This window comes from Nipponia nippon, unplaced genomic scaffold (genome assembly GCF_047370975.1).
Source record: "Nipponia nippon isolate SJK-2023a ecotype South Korea unplaced genomic scaffold, ASM4737097v1 scaffold_38, whole genome shotgun sequence".
NCBI lineage: Eukaryota > Metazoa > Chordata > Aves > Pelecaniformes > Threskiornithidae > Nipponia > Nipponia nippon.
The window spans coordinates 1,388,208-1,405,897 of NW_028262356.1; the positions used below are offsets into that span (position 1 = coordinate 1,388,208).

The 17,690-nt window shown below is 56.1% G+C and overlaps 2 protein-coding genes across 2 annotated transcripts in view; both read right to left on the reverse strand.

The window, feature by feature from the left end:
* LOC104022629 (uncharacterized) overlaps positions 1 to 17,690 on the reverse strand; it is a 132,768-nt gene that overhangs the window by 70,640 nt on the left and 44,438 nt on the right. The gene's annotated exons all lie outside the window — the stretch shown is intronic.
* Positions 1,397 to 11,994, reverse strand: LOC104022626 (uncharacterized). Its single transcript, XM_087773049.1, has 3 exons — positions 11,913 to 11,994; positions 9,319 to 9,530; positions 1,397 to 3,964 (listed from the first exon to the last, which is right to left on the reverse strand). The coding sequence occupies exon 3, from the start codon at positions 3,954 to 3,956 to the stop codon at positions 2,280 to 2,282; it is 1,677 nt and encodes a 558-aa protein (XP_087629175.1). The 5' UTR covers positions 3,957 to 3,964; positions 9,319 to 9,530; positions 11,913 to 11,994; the 3' UTR covers positions 1,397 to 2,279.

Sequence of the window (17,690 nt, forward strand, 5' to 3'; positions counted from 1 at the left end):
CCGAGTGCCACCTGAGATGCCCTCAATCACCCCAGACACTCATGGGGGGCTGGCATAGAGGACTTAGGGTCTGTAAGAGATGCAAGCACTCCTGGAAGAGGAGCTGAAGGCCAGCTGGGTACCCCAGATCATCTCTGATGGCCTCAGCAGCTGAATGCAATCCCAGCTCTCCATCAGCCATTTGGAGCACTTGATTGGGCTGCTCCTACACAGACAACATGCATCATTGGAGGTGCCTTCAAGTGCGTGACACCCACAGAGGCAAAAATGTGACAAGGAAGGGACCTGGAGTGATGTAAATGACACCACCTCCTGCCACCAAATCCCATGTCCCCAAGTTTTTCCTCTTTTATGAGAATCCCCCTCTGCTCAGGACCACGAGTTAAAGGAGAGGGTGAGTTTGGGTGGGATGCAGCCTAAGGGGAGCTGTGGCTGCTCCGGGGTTGGGGCGAAGGGGCCCCCACCACTACAACACACATCATGTAGGTGCTTCGTGGCCAATACACCACCTCCAGCATCTTGCCACGCCTTAAAGGGTGAAGAACCATCACCGCAGGCAGTCTGTGCCCAGGGCTGCAGCTGCAACCTCCTCTACCCAGAGACACATGGACACAGCAGATCCCAGGATGGGATCCTGTTGAGATGTGTCCACCACCGGCTGGGTTACCGAGGACAGATGTTCAGGGACAGGCTCAACTCTGAAGCCAAATCACAACCTCACAACCCACAGCTGGGAACAGCATTTGGAAGAGGCCAGACCTGCCCCAGTGCTGTCTCAAGGGCTGAAATGGGAGGAAGCTGGGAAGCTGAGGGGCAGGGGAGAAGACCAAGGTGACCAGGAGGCCCACAACAGTCCTTGCAGGGAGATCCACCAGCCCACATCCCAAATGCATCTCGCTGGCCCATCTTGCACCCAACTTCTGCAGGGTACAGGCTCAGCGGTGCTGTGTGAGATCTGCCTCGCACCCGGGATTTGGTGGGTCTCTCCTTACAACGTCTGCCAGCAGCATGTGCCAGGAGACCTCTCATTCACGTCTGAAGGAGGGAAGGAAGCAAGATCACCAAGGATTGCACCAGCACCAAAAGCCCCTGTCAAGACCCAGCCACGAGCTGGAGGAGGCGATAAGACAGAGCCGTTGTTAAATAACCATCCTGTAATTAGTGTGCAGAGCGCCGAGGAGCACACACATCCCACCCCCCCGTTCCCAGCGCTACAGGGACCGTACGAAAAGGGGGGACGGGGCGGGACCTGGGATGTCCAGGAGTCCAAAGGACAGCACAAGGGCACCAGTGCAGGCAAGGACAGGACTTTGCCCTCATGAGCAAAGGTCCGTGTGCCGCCCTCTGCCCAGCAGCCATCAACCAAGGGAGGACAAATCCAGGCTCTGGTGGCAGCGCAGGGGTAGCTCCGGGAAGCAAGAGAGAAGAAGGAGGAGGAGGAGGATGCAGAGGGCTGTTTGTGTCTTGCTTGCCCGTACCCCATCCAGGTTCCTGCCTGTAAAGTCCTAGGAGCGGCTGAAGGATTTCTAGCGCCGGGTGTTGCTTGCTGAGGCTCCCAAAGTGGACGGCAGCAGCATGTGTACCCCCTTTCTTCTGCTCCCTACCACCCCTACCAGCACCCTGGGGCAGAAAAAAAGGGGGCGATTAACCAGGTCATTAGCAGCAGCATGAGATATGGACGGGACACTTGAACCCCAAAAGGCTTCAGGGGGAAAGGGAGGTGCCCGCTCCTCGCTCTCCCCCGCAATCCTTTCTGCTACCCGTACCGTCGTCATATCTCCCTCCCCAAAACCAGGCAGGTCTGTCCCCTCCTGCAGGCAACAGCGTGCCCCAACTCCCTGGGAGCCCCCAGCCCAGGCTGAGCCACACTCACTGGGATGACTAGGGAGGGGGTCTTGGGACGACTTAAGGGAGGTCTCAGCCCTCCTCCCTGCATGAGGGCAAAGAAGAGGGCTCCTGCCTGCCCGGCAGCGGTGTGCCACGAGCCACGGCATGCCACAAGCCACGGCAGGCCTGCCAGGAGCTTGCAGCCACCCTGGCCCACGGGCTCGGGGAGGGTCCTGCTGGGATCACCCCCTATGGAGGGAGGAGAGCATGGCGCAGGTCCAGGTTCGGTGAAGGGCTGGAGCTCAGGAGAAGCGCTGCAGCTTTGCAGGGGTCCACACCGGTCCTTGGGTGCACACACAGGGTCCCCCAGCCTGCAGCTCTGCTGTCGGTGGCGGCGCGCTCACAGCTGCCGCGGCCTGGCAACACCATGGCTGTGCTCGCCACGCCGGGGCTCAGCCGTCGCGGTGCACGCGCTGGTGCTGCAGCAGGTTGGAGGGGTGAGCGAAACCCTTGTCACAGACGCTGCACTTGTACGGGGTCTCACCCGTGTGCACCTTCTCGTGCACGGCCAGGTAGGCCAGGTCCTTGAAGAACTTGTGGCAGAAGCTGCACTTGTAGGGCCGCTCCTGGCTGTGCACGCGGTGGTGCTGGAGGAGCAAGGAGGGTCGGGCGAAGGCCTTCCCGCACACCTCACACTTGTAAGGGCGTTCCCCCGTGTGCGCCCGCTCATGGATCACCAGGTAGGACGACTGCTTGAAGGCCTTCCCGCAGGTTTTGCAGATGAAGGGGCGCTCACCGGTGTGCACCCGCTCGTGGGAGGAGAGGGCGTTGGATTGCTTGAAGCCCTTGCCGCAGAGCGGGCAGATGAAGGGGCGGTCGCCCGTGTGCACCCGCTCGTGCACCTTGAGGCTGTGCCCGTAGGTGAACTTCTTCCCGCAGACCCCGCAGACGTGGGGTTTGTCGTCGCAGTGCTGGCGCTGATGGAGGAGGAGGGCGTTGGAGGTGGGGAAGTCCTTCCCGCAGTCGGCGCACTTGAAGGGCTTCTCGGCGCAGTGGGTGAGCGCATGGCGCTGCAGCTCGTAGGGGGTCTTGAAGCTCTTGGCGCAGCGGGGGCAGCGGAAGGGACGCTCGCCGCTGTGAATGCGCCGGTGCTCTTGGAGGTTGGAGGAGCGCTTGAAGCGCTTGCCGCAGAGCTCGCAGCGGAAGGGGCGCTCCTCTGTGTGGACCAGCCGGTGGCTTTTGAAGTCCGAGTGGCGCTTGAAGGAGGCCTGGCAGAGGTCGCAGCGAAAGGGACGCTCCTCGTTGTGTACCACCTCGTGGCTGAACAGCTCCCAAGCCCGTTTGAAGGCCTTCTCGCAGACGCCGCACTGGAAGGGCTTCTCGTCCACAATCACCTCACGGATCTCCAGCTCGCCGACGCCGCTCGCTCCCCGCTTCGGGTGGGCCGGCAGCCCTGCCGCCACCTCCTCCAGCTCACCCACCGCGCTCCCCAGCACCAGCTTGGCGGTGGAGTAGATGCCGCGCTCGTCGATCAGCTGTACAAAGTCCGGCTTAGGATGGGCATCATCAGAAAGGGGCAGCTCAGGGGAGCAGGACCGAGACTGCCTCTCCTCCTCCTCCTCGCTGCTCCGCAGTGCCTCCTCCAGCCCGTTCTCCATCTCCCTCTGTCTGAAGTCACCTGTCCGGCCCCAGATCAACCGCAGCCTCTTCCCCCGAGAGGGTCCCGGCTCTTCGGCATTCTCCCCCCGTCCCGGGGATGCAGAGGCCTGGCTTGCCTCAGGTTTCAGGCACAACCGGTGCTTCCGCCGGCACGGCCGCAGCTCCCCCAGTGCCTCGTGGCACGGGGAAGCCCCCTCGTCCTCACCAGTCTTCTGGCAGGGCCTGCCTGCACCTGGAGAGGCGAGAGAGCCCTGCCCACGCCAGCACCGTCCCAAGCGGCGCAGAGAAGCTTGCCCCAGCTGCTCTGGGGAGCTTTCCCCCGGCTCTTGTCCTGGCTGCGCCCTGGCTGCATCCTCCTCCTGAGCCTCCTCCTGCTCTTCTTCGCCTTCAGGCCCATCTCCTTCGGAAAGGGGGGAGAGTCTCTGGGAAAAGGAGGGCTCGCAGGCTGGAGGACCTGGCTGCCCTTCCATGGCAGCCCCTGCAAAAACAAGAACGGAGAGAGTGAGAGGGATGACGGGCCGGGGGCAGGACCATGACGGAAGGGTTGTGAAGATGAAGGCACGGGTGGCAGCAGCGCAGACGAAGGTCAGAGGGACATACAGACATATAGGGACGAGGGGGAGACGGAAAGGGGGGCAGGGTGGGGGAGATGGAGAAGGTAGGGGGGGTGCATTTTCCTCCCCCATCTCCTGGACCGCTTTACCATCTCAGGAATTCCCACCAAGACTCGGCCTTCGTGCGATGAGTTTGGGGGTTAAGCGTCCCTTGACCCTGCCAGCAATGCACGGCTGAGGCGAGAGCAGCACTGACCGTACCAGGGACCCCGCTTGCCTGGCCAAGGTGGGGAACGAGAGCGGGACTCATCAGTCATCCCCTGGCAGCCTTGGAACAGATCTTATCTGGATCCTAACTCAGGCGGATCCGTACCAGCGTTACTGGAATTTCTGTGAACTCCAGGAATTACCCACCCGGATTGCGGCCAGGATGAAAATTTACTGATGCCTGAAGTCAATCATCTCACCACCCTAGAAAGAGCGGTACCAAGGGAGACCCTCTGAGCTCTCCTGGACCGCAGGGGCTGCGCCCAGTCTCTCCCTCTAACTGGGACGCCTCTCAGAGCTGCGAACTGTTAAGTTTGCATACAGAGGCCTGGCGACAGGAGCTGGGCTGAACTCGGGCCCCCCTCGCTCCTTGAGGCTCGACCATCGCCGGTCGAGACGATCATTTGACGCGAGTATTTCACTTAGCTCGAGGGGAATTTTTGACAGGTACCTTTATATGCATATTGTGTGCGTGAATCGATTCCAATAGTGCAGTAAATCCTATTTAATCACTCTGTAAATGCTAAATCCACCAATGATTAATTGCTGTTAAAGTCCTGTGATTCTCTCTTTAACTGTGAATCAACCTAACCAGCGGTTAGGTTGCTTAAAGAATCACTGTCAAAGATATTTCCAAATAGCCATTTTAATAGAAATTTATAAAAGTGTGATTTAACAGAGTTCAATGGCAAGGTTCACTCTATTGCTTATTAAATGAATGGAATATATACATATAAATATATATATAATATATATAAATATATATATATATATATAAAGAAAAAGGAAATTGAGTTAGAAGGAAATACAAGGGGAAAAGGGGGCCCTCCCGTTGAGTCACGAGGTTCAGAATGGCCCCCCTTGCTTTCTAAACTCCTTCTCAGAGAGGAGCCCAGGTGCGGCTGGATCCACTCCTAGTCTCAGACTTGGTCAACGGTTTATGTCCAAGGATTCTATATGTCTAGCAGCAGTTTAAGGTTTCTTCACAGTTAAGAGAGGATCACAGGAATTTAGGAATAACTAATCATTGGGTAATTTAGCATCTACACGGTGATTAAATAGTTTACTACAATATTTGTATCGATACACACGCACACACAATAGGCCTAGGAATCTGTGTGAATTTAGTGAACTACTCACAATACGCATATATCAAGGTATCCACTAAAAATTCCCTTCGAGTTCAGTGAAATACTCACATCAAATGATTACTCAACGGGTGAAGATTGAGTCTGGAGGAGCGAAAGGCACCGGAGCTCAGCCCAGCTCCTGTCACCAGGCCTCTGTATGCAAACTTAACAGTTCGCAGCTCTGAGAGGCGTCCCAGTTAGAGGGAGAGACTGGGCGCAGCCCCCTGTGGTCCAGCAGAGCTCAGAGGGTCTCCCTTGGTACCGCTGTTTCTAGGGTGGTGAGATGATTGACTTCAGGCATCAGTAAATTTTCATCCTGGCCACAATCCGGGTGGGTAATTCCTGGAGTTCTCAAAAACTCCAGTGACACTGGTACAGATCCATCCGTACCAATCTGCCCGAGTTACAACCCAGATAAGACACGTTCCAAGGCTGTCAGGGGGCGACTGATTATTCCTGGTACGGCCAGCGCTGCTCCCACCTCAGCCGTGGGTTTCTGATACGGTCCAGGGACGCTTAACCCCCAAACTCGCTGCACAAAGGCCAAGTCTTGACGGGAGCGACTGCGATTGTAAAACAGTCCGGGAAGGTGATGGGAGGGGAGATGCACCACCACAAAAACTTAAACTGCTGCTAGACATGGATAATGTTTAGACATAAACCGTTGATAAAGTCTGAGATGAAATCTGGATCCAGCCGCACCTGGGCTCCTCTCTGCGGAGTTCAGAAAGCAAGGGGGTCCATTCCGAACCTCGTGACTCAACGGGAGGGCCCCCTTTTCCCCCTTGGGTTTTCAGTCTCTGCATAAATCATTCTCATTCACCTCTACCTCAATTCTTTATATACATTCCATTCCTTTAATAAGCAAGAGTGAACCTTGCCATTGAACTCTGTTAAATCACACGTTTATAAATTTCTATTAAAATCACTACTTGCCAATACCTTTGATGGTGATTCTTTAAGCGACCTAACCGCTCATCCGTGATGGCGGAGAGACAGAGAAGGAGCGGGGGGAAGATGGAGAAGGAGGGTGCGTGGGGAGGAGGTAGAGAGACAGCCACTACAGAATGTCTGTAAAACCTGGCGTCACCAAACCCTTTTCCGTTCGGGGGATCGAGGTGGTGGGCAGTCCTAGTGCCAGAGAAACAGCCCAGGTCAGCACTTAAAGGACTTTTTACCCATGAGCCTGTTACTAGCACTGAAGGCTGCGGCTATTCATAGCAGGGAGCAATTTGCTTCCTCGCGTGGCCTGCCGAGTTCTTGGGTCAGAGCAACAACGGAGGGACTGGCCTCAACCATGTCCTCAGCCATCAAGGGCCGTACCGGCTGGCCGGCAGCTTCCAGGCAGGTTGCAAAGCTCCTCAGAGGCTGCCTGGTCTCCCCGGGTGCCTGTGTGACCCCTCGTCTGCGACAAGGAGCTGCCAGCCCCGCCTCAGGCACAGGCAGTGGATGCACGGAGGGATTCAGCCCCCAGCTCCTGGGGATTCAACAGCACAACTCTGCTCCGGAGAGTTACTGGGGTGGTTTTTCAGATCACCTTCTCAGCAAACGCTCCTCTCTTAGGCCGGTGTTTTTCCAGGCTCCATCCAAGGCCACTGATACCTCCGGAGCCTGTTCAGCGGTTGCACAGCTCAACAAGAGACGCCGGGCTCCGATATCCACCTTGGAGATCCTCGGGCTGGATTTGCTGCCCCATTTGGGACACCGCGCGTGGATCAGTTTAGCCAAGGGAGGGGAAGAAGGCTAAAGCACAATCCGTCTCCCGAAATCTCACGTGAAATCACACCCCGCGAGGGCCTGATGCACAGGCAAGAATGACCAGATAAAACACAGAGCTCTATCGCAAAAGCTAAATTCAGGTGGTTCGGTCTTGCCTTTTGTGTCCAGAGGCATCCCGGTGAGAGGCAGCGGGGTGGGGGAGCCCTCAGGAGCAGCGGATGCTTTAAGAGCCTCCAAGCACCACATTGCACAGAGGAGAGCGCGCCCACCGACCTGCCGCCAACACGGCGAGGAAGCTGCTGCGAAACCAGACATAAAACTGCCCTAAAGGCGCCTGAGAAAGGACTCCCGTGGGCAGGAGCAGGGAAACAGCTGGCAGAGAATAAAAAGCAGAAGAGAAGAAAGGTACGGGCTGGGAAGGCAGCGTGCCGAAGCCTTCCAAGGACTGATAAGTGCTGGAGACCTGCTGCGTGGTGGGACCACCAAGAACCGATAAACTCTGGGCACAAAGACCCCACCGAGTCTGCCCGAGGCCACCGGCCCGCGCCGGCATCCGCGACGGGGTGTCATTTGGTATAACTCGGTGGCTGCTACGCACAGGAGTTTGCGGGAGTACAGGCAGCCAGTGATGCAGCGGGGTCTTTCCAAGGGATTTTCCAACCCCCCCCCGGCGCCCAGGTATCGATGGGAGCCCACTGCAGCTGCGGATGGAGCTTCAACCAGGCAACTGCAAGGGAAGGCAAGGGGGTGAGCTACGAGTGAAAGAGCTAAACGCTATTAATAACCACTTTGATCCTATTAAAGCTTAACGAGTGCTCCAAGAAACACTGCTCCTCACCCACGCCTCCCAACCCCGGCCAGGTCTCAAGGTGCGGAGAAGTGAATTCATGGCCAAAGCAAGAGGGTTTCCAGGTGCTATTTCATCTCACTGGCACGGAGCAAGTACGGTCAGCCCAAAGGGCTGCAGGAGCACTGGGACGGGACACCCAGAAAAAGCAAAGCTGAGGAATCCCACGTTGAAAAGGGAGGAGATGAAGGTGATGGTCGAATATATTACGAAAAAGGTAAAGGGGACAGCAAGTTGAATAAAGTAGAAAAAGAAAGAAGTAGAAAAAGCCAATTAGAAAAACCCCAAACCAGCAGAAATCCTCATTTAGCCAAACTGAGACAAACACTTTTGTCCCCTGCTGAGGCAGGCACTCACGAGACGCTCCTGTTGTCGTTTAAACGGCTGGACCCTGCGTCTTTACTGCACAAGTAACGCTGGAAGAGGGCTCAGGATTACCCTCTCCCAGGGCACGCTCGCCTTTCTGGGACAGATTTGACCATTTCTCACCCAGGGGCTGTGGAGGCCTTCCCTTTGGGTTGAGAGATCAGAGTGACACTGGGTGGGGGGGGATCAGAAAGGCCCCCAAGCAGAGGGGAGAACAAACCCACTGTCTCAGGTCCCCCTGCTCTCAAATCCAGGCGTTCAGAGAGGGAATCGCCTGCATGGGCAGAAAGGGATGGCACAGAGCGGGCTGGAAGTGGGACACGGACACGGGGGGGGACATGGAGGAGGAGACTCGCATGAGCAGGTGGGGAAGTGCCCCGTGCCTGGCCTTTCATTGGAAACACGCTTCCCCGGCTCCGAAAAAGCCAAATATTAGGGCTGCCTTGGCTGCCATCCGGACACTCAGTACATCCCAGCTGACTCGCCACCACGAATTCAGGCAGGATGATAAATTCGGTGTTTTCTGGCACTGTGTGATGGCCACAGTGAAGTCACTGAGGGGTTTTAGGGCTTCCCTACCTGCCGCAGCACTGGATACAGCTACATGGGAGCCCATTCAGGCCCGCTGCCGTGTGGGGATGCTAGTCGGGAGAGGAGCGGAGCCAGACTTACTGAGGAATCCACCGCTGCTGGTTGGTTTAAACCAAGAGGTTTTGGAGGGGTCTGCTCTTGGGGAAGGAATCAAAGCGTACAGACAGCGCCCGCGGACCTCGCGAGACAGAGGAACAGAAAGGGGCAAAGCAAGAAAAGCACAAAGGTGGCGAAGCGATGTATTTGGGGGAAAAAGCAGCAAGCGTCTGCTGGAGCGGAGCTTCTACATGCAAAGCAGAGAAGATTTGGGGGGTTCAGCCCGAGACAGGTGACCACGAGGGTCCCAAAAAAAGCTTACGTGCTCCTAAAACGCAGCAGGAGAGGTATTCCCCGGGCAGGCAGCGCCGCAGCCGAGCCGAACCTCGGTGAAAACGGCTTTGGCGAAGATGGGGCGACGGCGAGTTGCCATTTCGGAGAGAGTCACAGGACTGATCGGGGTGACCAGTCCTACCCGCGGAGCAAGAGCTGGGGTATCCAGCGTAGCCACAAAGGAATTGCTGCTCGCGGGCTCTAAATAAAAGCGAAAAAATATGTCGGGAAAGGAAAAAGAACAATTTCAGTGGAGGGCCGGGGCTGGTGTGGGAGCAAAGAGGCAGCGAGCAGTGACGGAGGAATTTGCAGCAGCGGAAAAGGCTCCAACTGCAGCCGTGTAGGAGCTGCTGGGCCAAAAATATACGGGTTTTTTCGCCCCCCAGTAGCGTCAGCAACGCTGCCAGCCCACCCAGCACCCCCGGTGCCTGCGGGATGGCCAGCACCCACCCCTCACCCCTTTTCCGTCCCCCAGAACACCCCAGATATTCCCAGCATGGCCCAGTTTTCCCCCAGTATCAACAATGAACCTCTCTGCATATCCCGATATCATCCCCCCAAGAACACCGCAAGCCCTCCCAGCATGTCCCAGTCTCCCCTGGTATCACCCAGACACTCCCATCACATCCCCGTCCCAAAACCCATCACAACCAGAACCTCCCAGCACGCCCCAGTTCCCCCCAGTATCAAACAGACCCTCTCATCTCACCGCTTCCCCCCTCTTTTACAACCAGACCCCCCCCCAGTATCAACATGGGCCCTCCCATCTCACTGCACCCTCTGCAACATTAAAACCAGACCCCCCCAGTATGTCCCAATCTCCCCAGTATCAACCAGACTCTCTCATCTCATCCCTAATTCCCATTACAACCATATCCCCCCCAGGAGGGCCCAATCCCACCCCCAGTATAACCAGACCCTCTTATCTCATTGCTGTCCCCCTACACTGTGACAACCAGACCCCCCAGCACACCCCAGTCCCTCCCAGTATCAACCACACCCTATTATCTCACTACCCTCCACCAACCCCATTACAACCAGATCCCCACGGTATGCCCCAGTATCAACCAGACTCTCATCTCATCTCTTCCCTCACCGCCATTGCAACCAGACCCCCCAGTATTCCCCAGTCCCTCCCAGTATCAACCAGACCCCCTCATCAACCTGTGCTCCACCACCTCTATTACAACCACAGCCTCCCAGCATATCCCAGTCCCTGCCAGTATCAACCAGACCCTCTCATCTCACTGCCCGCCCTCCCTCCCACCATTACAACCAGACACCCCAAGTATGTCCCAGTCCCCCCCCAGTACCAACCAGATACTCTCATCTCATTGCCCTCCCCCCATACCATTACAGCCAGACCCTCCCAGTATGCCCTAATCCCTCCCACTATCAATCAGACCCTCTCATCTCAGTGGCCTCCCCATCCCCCATTCCAACCCGACTCCCCAGTATGTCCCCGTCTCCCTCACTATCAAACAGACCCTCATCTCACTGCCCTCCCCCCACTACAACCAGACCCTCCCAGCATGTCCCAATCCCCCCCAGTATCAACCAGACCCTCATCTTACTGCTCTCCCTTCTCCCATTACAAGCACACCCTCCCAGCACACCCCAGTTCCCCCAGTATCAGACCCTCTCATCTCATTGACTTCCCCTTCCCCCATTCCAACCAGACCACCCCAGTATTTCCCAGTCCCCCAGTATCAGACTTTCTCATCTCATCCCTTCCCTCACTGCCATTACAACCAGACCCCCCAGTATGCCCCAATCCCTCCCAGTATCAACCAGACCCCCTCATCAACCTGTGCTCCTCCACCTCCATTGCAACCACAGCCTCCCAGCATGTCCCAGTCCCCCCCCAGTATCAACCAGACCCTCTCATCTCACTGTCCTCCCGCCTACCGTTACAAGCAGTCCCCCCAGTATCAACCAGTCCCTCTCATCTCACTGCCCTCCCCTATCCCCATTACAACCAGAACCCTCCAGCACATCCCAGTCTTCCCAGTATCGACCAGACTCTCTCATCTCATCCTCCACTCCCATTACAACCAAACCTCCCCAGCATGTCCCAGTCTCCCCCAGATCGCCTCAGCTCACCGCCCTCCCCCCACCATTACAACCAGGCCTCCCCAGCATGTCCCAGTCCCCTCCCAGTATCAACCAGACCCTCTCACCTTACGGCCCTCCCCCCGCCATTACAACCAGACCCCCCCAGTATGCCCCAGTCCCCTCCCAGTATTAACATGAACTCTCCCATCTCATCCCCTACCCCTACCCCATTACAACCAGTCCCCCCCAGTACCTACCAGACCCCCTCCGCTATCACCGCGGACCCCTAGCCCCCCACCCCGCTACCACAGGCCCCTCGCCCCCCCCCCCCCCCCAGGCCCTCCCCTCCCCCGGAACCACCGTGGGCTTCCCCCGCCCCGGCCCAGTATCGCGGTGGGTCCTCCCAGCCCGCCCGCTCCCCTCGGGACACGCCGCGGCCCGTTCCCCCCTGCCCCCGGTGCTGCCGCCCCCGGCCCCCCCCCGCCTCAGCCGCCCCCGGGCCCAGCGGGCCCCGCCGCCGCCGCTCACCCCCGGCCGGTGCCGCAGCCCAACTCCTCCCCCGGAGCCGCTTCCGGCCGCGCTCGCGCCCTGCGCGGCAACGCCACTTCCGGGGGCGGGGCGGAGGCATGCGCGGGCGGGGCGGTGCATGCGCGGGGGGCGCGTGGGCGTGGGCGGACACGCGTGTGCAATGCAGGGGCGTGCATGGAGCGGGTGTGTGTGCATGGGGACACGCGTGTGCAGTGCAGGGACGTGCATGGAGCACGTGTGTGTGTGCATGGGGATACGCGTGTGCAATGCAGGGACGTGCCTGGAGCACGTGTGTGTGCATGGGGACACTCGTGTGCAATGCAGGGATGTGCATGGGGCACGTGCGTGTGCATGGGGACACGCGTGTGCAATGCAGGGACGTGCCTGGAGCACGTGTGTGTGCATGGGGACACGCGTGTGCAATGCAGGGACGTGCCTGGAGCACGTGTGTGTGTGCATGGGGACACGCGTGTGCAATGCAGGGATGTGCATGGGGCACGTGCGTGTGCATGGGGACATGCGTGTGCAATGCAGGGACGTGCCTGGGGCACGTGCGTGTGCATGGGGACATGCGTGTGCAATGCAGGGACGTGCCTGGGGCACGTGCGTGTGCATGGGGACACGCGTGTGCAGTGCAGGGACGTGCATGGAGCACGTGTGTGTGTGCATGGGGACACGCGTGTGCAATGCAGGGACGTGCCTGGAGCGTGTGTGTGTGCATGGGGACACGCGTGTGCAATGCAGGGACATGCCTGGAGCACATGTGTGTGTGCATGGGGACACTCGTGTGCAATGCAGGGATGTGCCTGGAGCGTGTGTGTGTGCATGGGGACATGCGTGTGCAATGCAGGGACGTGCCTGGAGCACGTGTGTGTGTGCATGGGGACACGCGTATGCAATGCAGGGACATGCATGGAGCATGTGTGTGTGCATTGGGACACACGTGTGCAATGCAGGGATGTGCATGGGGCAAGTGCGTGTGCATGGGGACACGCGTGTGCAATGCAGGGATGTGCATGGAGCGTGTGTTTGTGCATGGGAACACGCATGTGCAATGCAGGGACGTGCGTGGAGGGGGTGTGTGTGCATTGGGACACGCGTGTGCAGTGCAGGGACATGCATGGAGCACGTGTGTGTGCATGGGGACACACGTGTGCCTGTGGGGACACACGTGTGCAATGCAGGGACGTGCTGGGAGCATGTGTGTGTGCATGGGGACATGCGTGTGGGGACACGCATGTGCAATGCAGGGACGTGCCTGGAGCACGTGTGTGTGCATAGGGACACGCATGTGCAATGCAGGTATGTGCCTGGAGCACGTGTGTGTGTGCTTATGGACACACGTGCATGTGGGGACACGTGTGCAATGCAGGGCTGTGCCCGGAGCACATGGGTGTGCATAGGTTCATGCGTGTGCATGTGGGGACACATGCATGGCAGGGACATGCCTGAAGCACATGTGTGCCCATGGGGACACGCGTATGCATGTGAGGACGTGTGTGTGCATGTCAGGATGTGTGTAAAGCAGCAACATGCTTGAAGCATGTGGGTGTGCATGCGGACACACATGTGCATGTGGGGACATGTGAGTGCATGGCAGGGACATACCTGAAGCATGTGAGTGTATGGGGACATGTGTGTGTGGCAGGGATGTGCCTGGAGTGCATTGGCGTGCATGGGAACATATGTGCGCATGAGGAGACGTGTGCAATGCAGTGACATGCCTGGAGTACGTGTGTGTGCATGTGGGAGCCCACGTGTACATGGCACAGACACGCATGTGCAGTGCAGGTATATGCCTGGAGCGAGTGTGTGTGTATCGGGAGACGTGCGCAATGCAGGGACGTGCCTGGAGTTCGTGTGTGCATGTGGGAACTCGTGTACATGGCAGGGGCACGTGTGTGTATGGCAGGGACATGCCTGAAGCATGTGTGTGCATGTGGGGAGATGTGTGTGCACGTGAGGACACGTGTGTGCAACGCAGGGACATGCCTGAAGTGTGTGTGTGCGGGAGGACACACGTGTGCAATGCAGGGATATGCCTGGAGCACACGTGTGTGTATGGGGGCGTGTGTGCAATGCAGGGACATGCCTGGAGCATGTGTTCATGTGTGCATGTGGGACATGCGTGTGCATAGCAGGAACACAGCTGGAGCACATGTGCGTATGGGGACACGTGTGTGCATTGCAGGGACATGCCTGGAGCACGTTTTAATGTGGAGTAACACATGTGCAATGCAGGGACACACCTGGAACACGTGTGTGTGCATGTGGAGACACGTGTGCATGGCAGGAACACACCTGGAGCACATGTGTGTGTATGGGGACACGTGTGTGCATTGCGGGGACACACGTGCATTGCAGGGACGCAGCTGCAGCGCGTGTGCATGTGGGAACACACACGTGCAATGCAGGGATGTGCCTGGAGCACGTGTACGTGTGCATGTGGAGACGTGTGCATGGCAGGGACACGCCTGGAGCACACGTGTGCAGAGAGAGGTCCCCCGTGGAGCAAGGTCAAGCCCCTCACCTTGCAAGGCTGGTGGAGGTGCTGGTCAGGGCGCACCAGGCCGCTCCCTTGCTGCTCCCGTCCTCGGCGCAGGAAGAGTGGGATCCCTCCTGGTGGATGGCGGGGAGGACACATGGAACGGGGTCAGGTGCTGGGAATGAAACAGAGAAAGAGCTGAAGGAGAATAGTTTGGGTTGGAAGGGACCTTTCAAGGCCCTCCAGTCCAACCCCCCTGCCATGGGCAGGGACATCTTCAACCAGATCAGGTTGCTCAGAGCCCCGTCCAGCCTGGCCTTGAGCGTTTCCAGGGATGGGGCATCCACCACCTCTCTGGGCAACCCCTGCCAGTGTTTCACCACCCTCATTGTGAAAGGGAGGTGCGTAACCCTGCCGCATCCAACCCCAGGACCTGAAGCAGGACCTGAAGGGTTCATGGTGGGTCACCACCCTGCTAACCAAACTGGTCTGTTGGGGTTCACTTAGGGGAAGCTCTGAGATGTTGCCACCACCCAACCCTGCGTCCACCTCCCAAAGTGGCAATGCAGGAGGACTGAAGATAGAGTAATAACACAGACCATCACCATCAGCCCTTAGGCAAACATCTTCAAAGAGCTCAAATATTTGCCCTTGGTTTGAAAGGGCTGTAAGTGATTCAAAGGACCCATGGACGATGCAGCTCTTTGACTTGAGTTTGCCAAGAGGCAAAGCAAACAAGGAGATAAAAAGCCACTTGGAGCTGCACCAAGCAGGGAAATAAAAGAAATGCAGGACCTGGTTGAAAAGCCGCACCGTATTTCAAAAAACAAAATAAAAAAGGAAAAAAAGACAAAACAAGGTTGCAAATAACCACAGTTGAAGGAGGTGAAGGACGTCTTTGAAGGTGCCCAGTGCAATCAGCCCAGATGAGCAATGTCTCCATGTGTCCCCACGTTGCTTGGGACACCTCGTGCCGCAACTCGATCTACTGCCTGCCTGCGATCCCGGGAAGGACTTGGCTTGGGGCAACCGGTGGAGGTTGAGGCACGATGACGTGGTGACATGGACCTCTTTGAGGCACATCCCAACGGAGGACCACCACGCTGACCAGCCTGGAGGGCTGCGCCTATAAGCACCTTTTACGCACCCAGAAGTTGCCAGGTTCCTTTTATGTTCGGTGGGGAAGGGCAGGGACTCACGTCCCCGAGGGACCTGATGCTCCTCATAATCCCATCTGGACGTGTTGCTGCTCCCCTGTCACGGATGAGCGGTTAGGTCGCTTAAAGAATCACCATCAAAGGTATTGGCAAGTAGTGATTTTAATGGAAATTTATAAACGTGCGATTTAACAGAGTTCAATGGCAAGGTTCACTCTTGCTTATTAAAGGAATGGAATGTATATAAAGAATTGAGGTAGACATATAAATAATTAATATATAATATATATATAAAGAAAAAGAATTTAGAGGAGCCCAGGTGCGGCTGGATCCAGATTTCATCTCAGACTTTATCAACGGTTTATGTCTAAGGATTATATGTGTCTATCAGCAGTTTAAGGTTGATTCACAGTTAAAGAGAGAATCACAGGACTTTAACAGCAATTAATCATTGGTGGATTTAGCATTTACAGAGTGATTAAATAGGATTTACTGCACTATTGGAATCGATTCACGCACACAATATGCATATAAAGGTACCTGTCAAAAATTCCCCTCGAGCTAAGTGAAATACTCGCGTCAAATGATCGTCTCGACCGGCGAAGGTCGAGCCTCAAGGAGCGAGGGGGGCCCGAGTTCAGCCCAGCTCCTGTCGCCAGGCCTCTGTATGCAAACTTAACAGTTCGCAGCTCTGAGAGGCGTCCCAGTTAGAGGGAGAGACTGGGCGCAGCCCCTGCGGTCCAGGAGAGCTCAGAGGGTCTCCCTTGGTACCGCTGTTTCTAGGGTGGTGAGATCATTGACTTCAGGCATCAGTAAATTTTCATCCTGGCCGCAATCCGGGTGGGTAATTCCTGGAGTTCACAGAAATTCCAGTAACGCTGGTACGGATCCGCCTGAGTTAGGATCCAGATAAGATCTGTTCCAAGGCTGCCAGGGGATGACTGATGAGTCCCGCTCTCGTTCCCCACCTTGGCCAGGCAAGCGGGGTCCCTGGTACGGTCAGTGCTGCTCTCGCCTCAGCCGTGCATTGCTGGCAGGGTCAAGGGACGCTTAACCCCCAAACTCATCGCACGAAGGCCGAGTCTTGGTGGGAATTCCTGAGATGGTAAAGCGGTCCAGGAGATGGGGGGGTGGGAATGCACCATCACAATCCACCCCGTGACTAAAGTCAATCCATCTCTTTCCCACAGAGTGGTGGTGTGGTCGCCTCTTGCCTCTGTGCCTATAAACAGAGTAATGTTATATTCCAACTGTAATTTGAGGGAAATTTTGGTTGGTTTCCTTGATTATTAGGAGTTTGTTAAATATGACTAGGCAATTTCATATATGCAAGAAGGGCTGTGTAATAACGCTATTTGTCTAGCCATTCCCCACACCCTAGCATATAGGAAAATGTTTAAGAACAAGCATAATACAACAAGAGCCAACAGAATCATGGTAGTGTGTAGCATCTGGTTCAGTGTCCCGGTCGCTGTTGGGGATCATCCAAATAAGATATCCCACCAGTGATGTTCTCCATCCTTCTTCACTCTTTCTAGAACACGGTGTATCTTCTCCATATCGTGTTGGACGGTAATCAGGGTTCTTTCTCCATTGTCCTGAATTGATTTCAGCAATTGATTCAGGTCATCGTGTCGTAACAGTTTTCTTACCAATGTGAGATTCAGGCATTGATTAGATCTTGATATGATGCACGGTTAGATTGCAGCAATTGATGGGTTGTGACAGGAGCTGAATAGTTGGAATTACATCCTGTAATTTTAGTAAAATTACAAATACAGGTATTTGAGTGAGATATATATCTACAGTGGTGTTGTCTGTAGATACAGAATCACAGAGGGTTCTCATGCAAATACATCCATTTCCAAAAGAAATGAGTACAGTTTCAGGGGTTTCGTTAGGATGTATCTCAAAGTGACAAATATTTTGTTCAGTGTCAAGATGAATACCTTGGGCCTTAATGGTATTACTTTCACAAATAAATCTCTCGTTCCTGCACAACACGTGCATCAACATCAACAGTTTACCATTTGTTCCCATTTTGTTGGGCCCATACTCTATGTTCATAGAATCATAGAATCTTTAAGGTTGGAAAAGACCCTTAAGATCATTGAGTCCAACCGTTAAACCGTTCTA

What these genes read in the sequence shown, in the direction of transcription:
- LOC104022626 (XM_087773049.1), bottom strand. Translation starts at nt 3,956, where the DNA reads ATGGAAGGGCAGCCAGGTCCTCCAGCCTGCGAGCCCTCCTTTTCCCAG.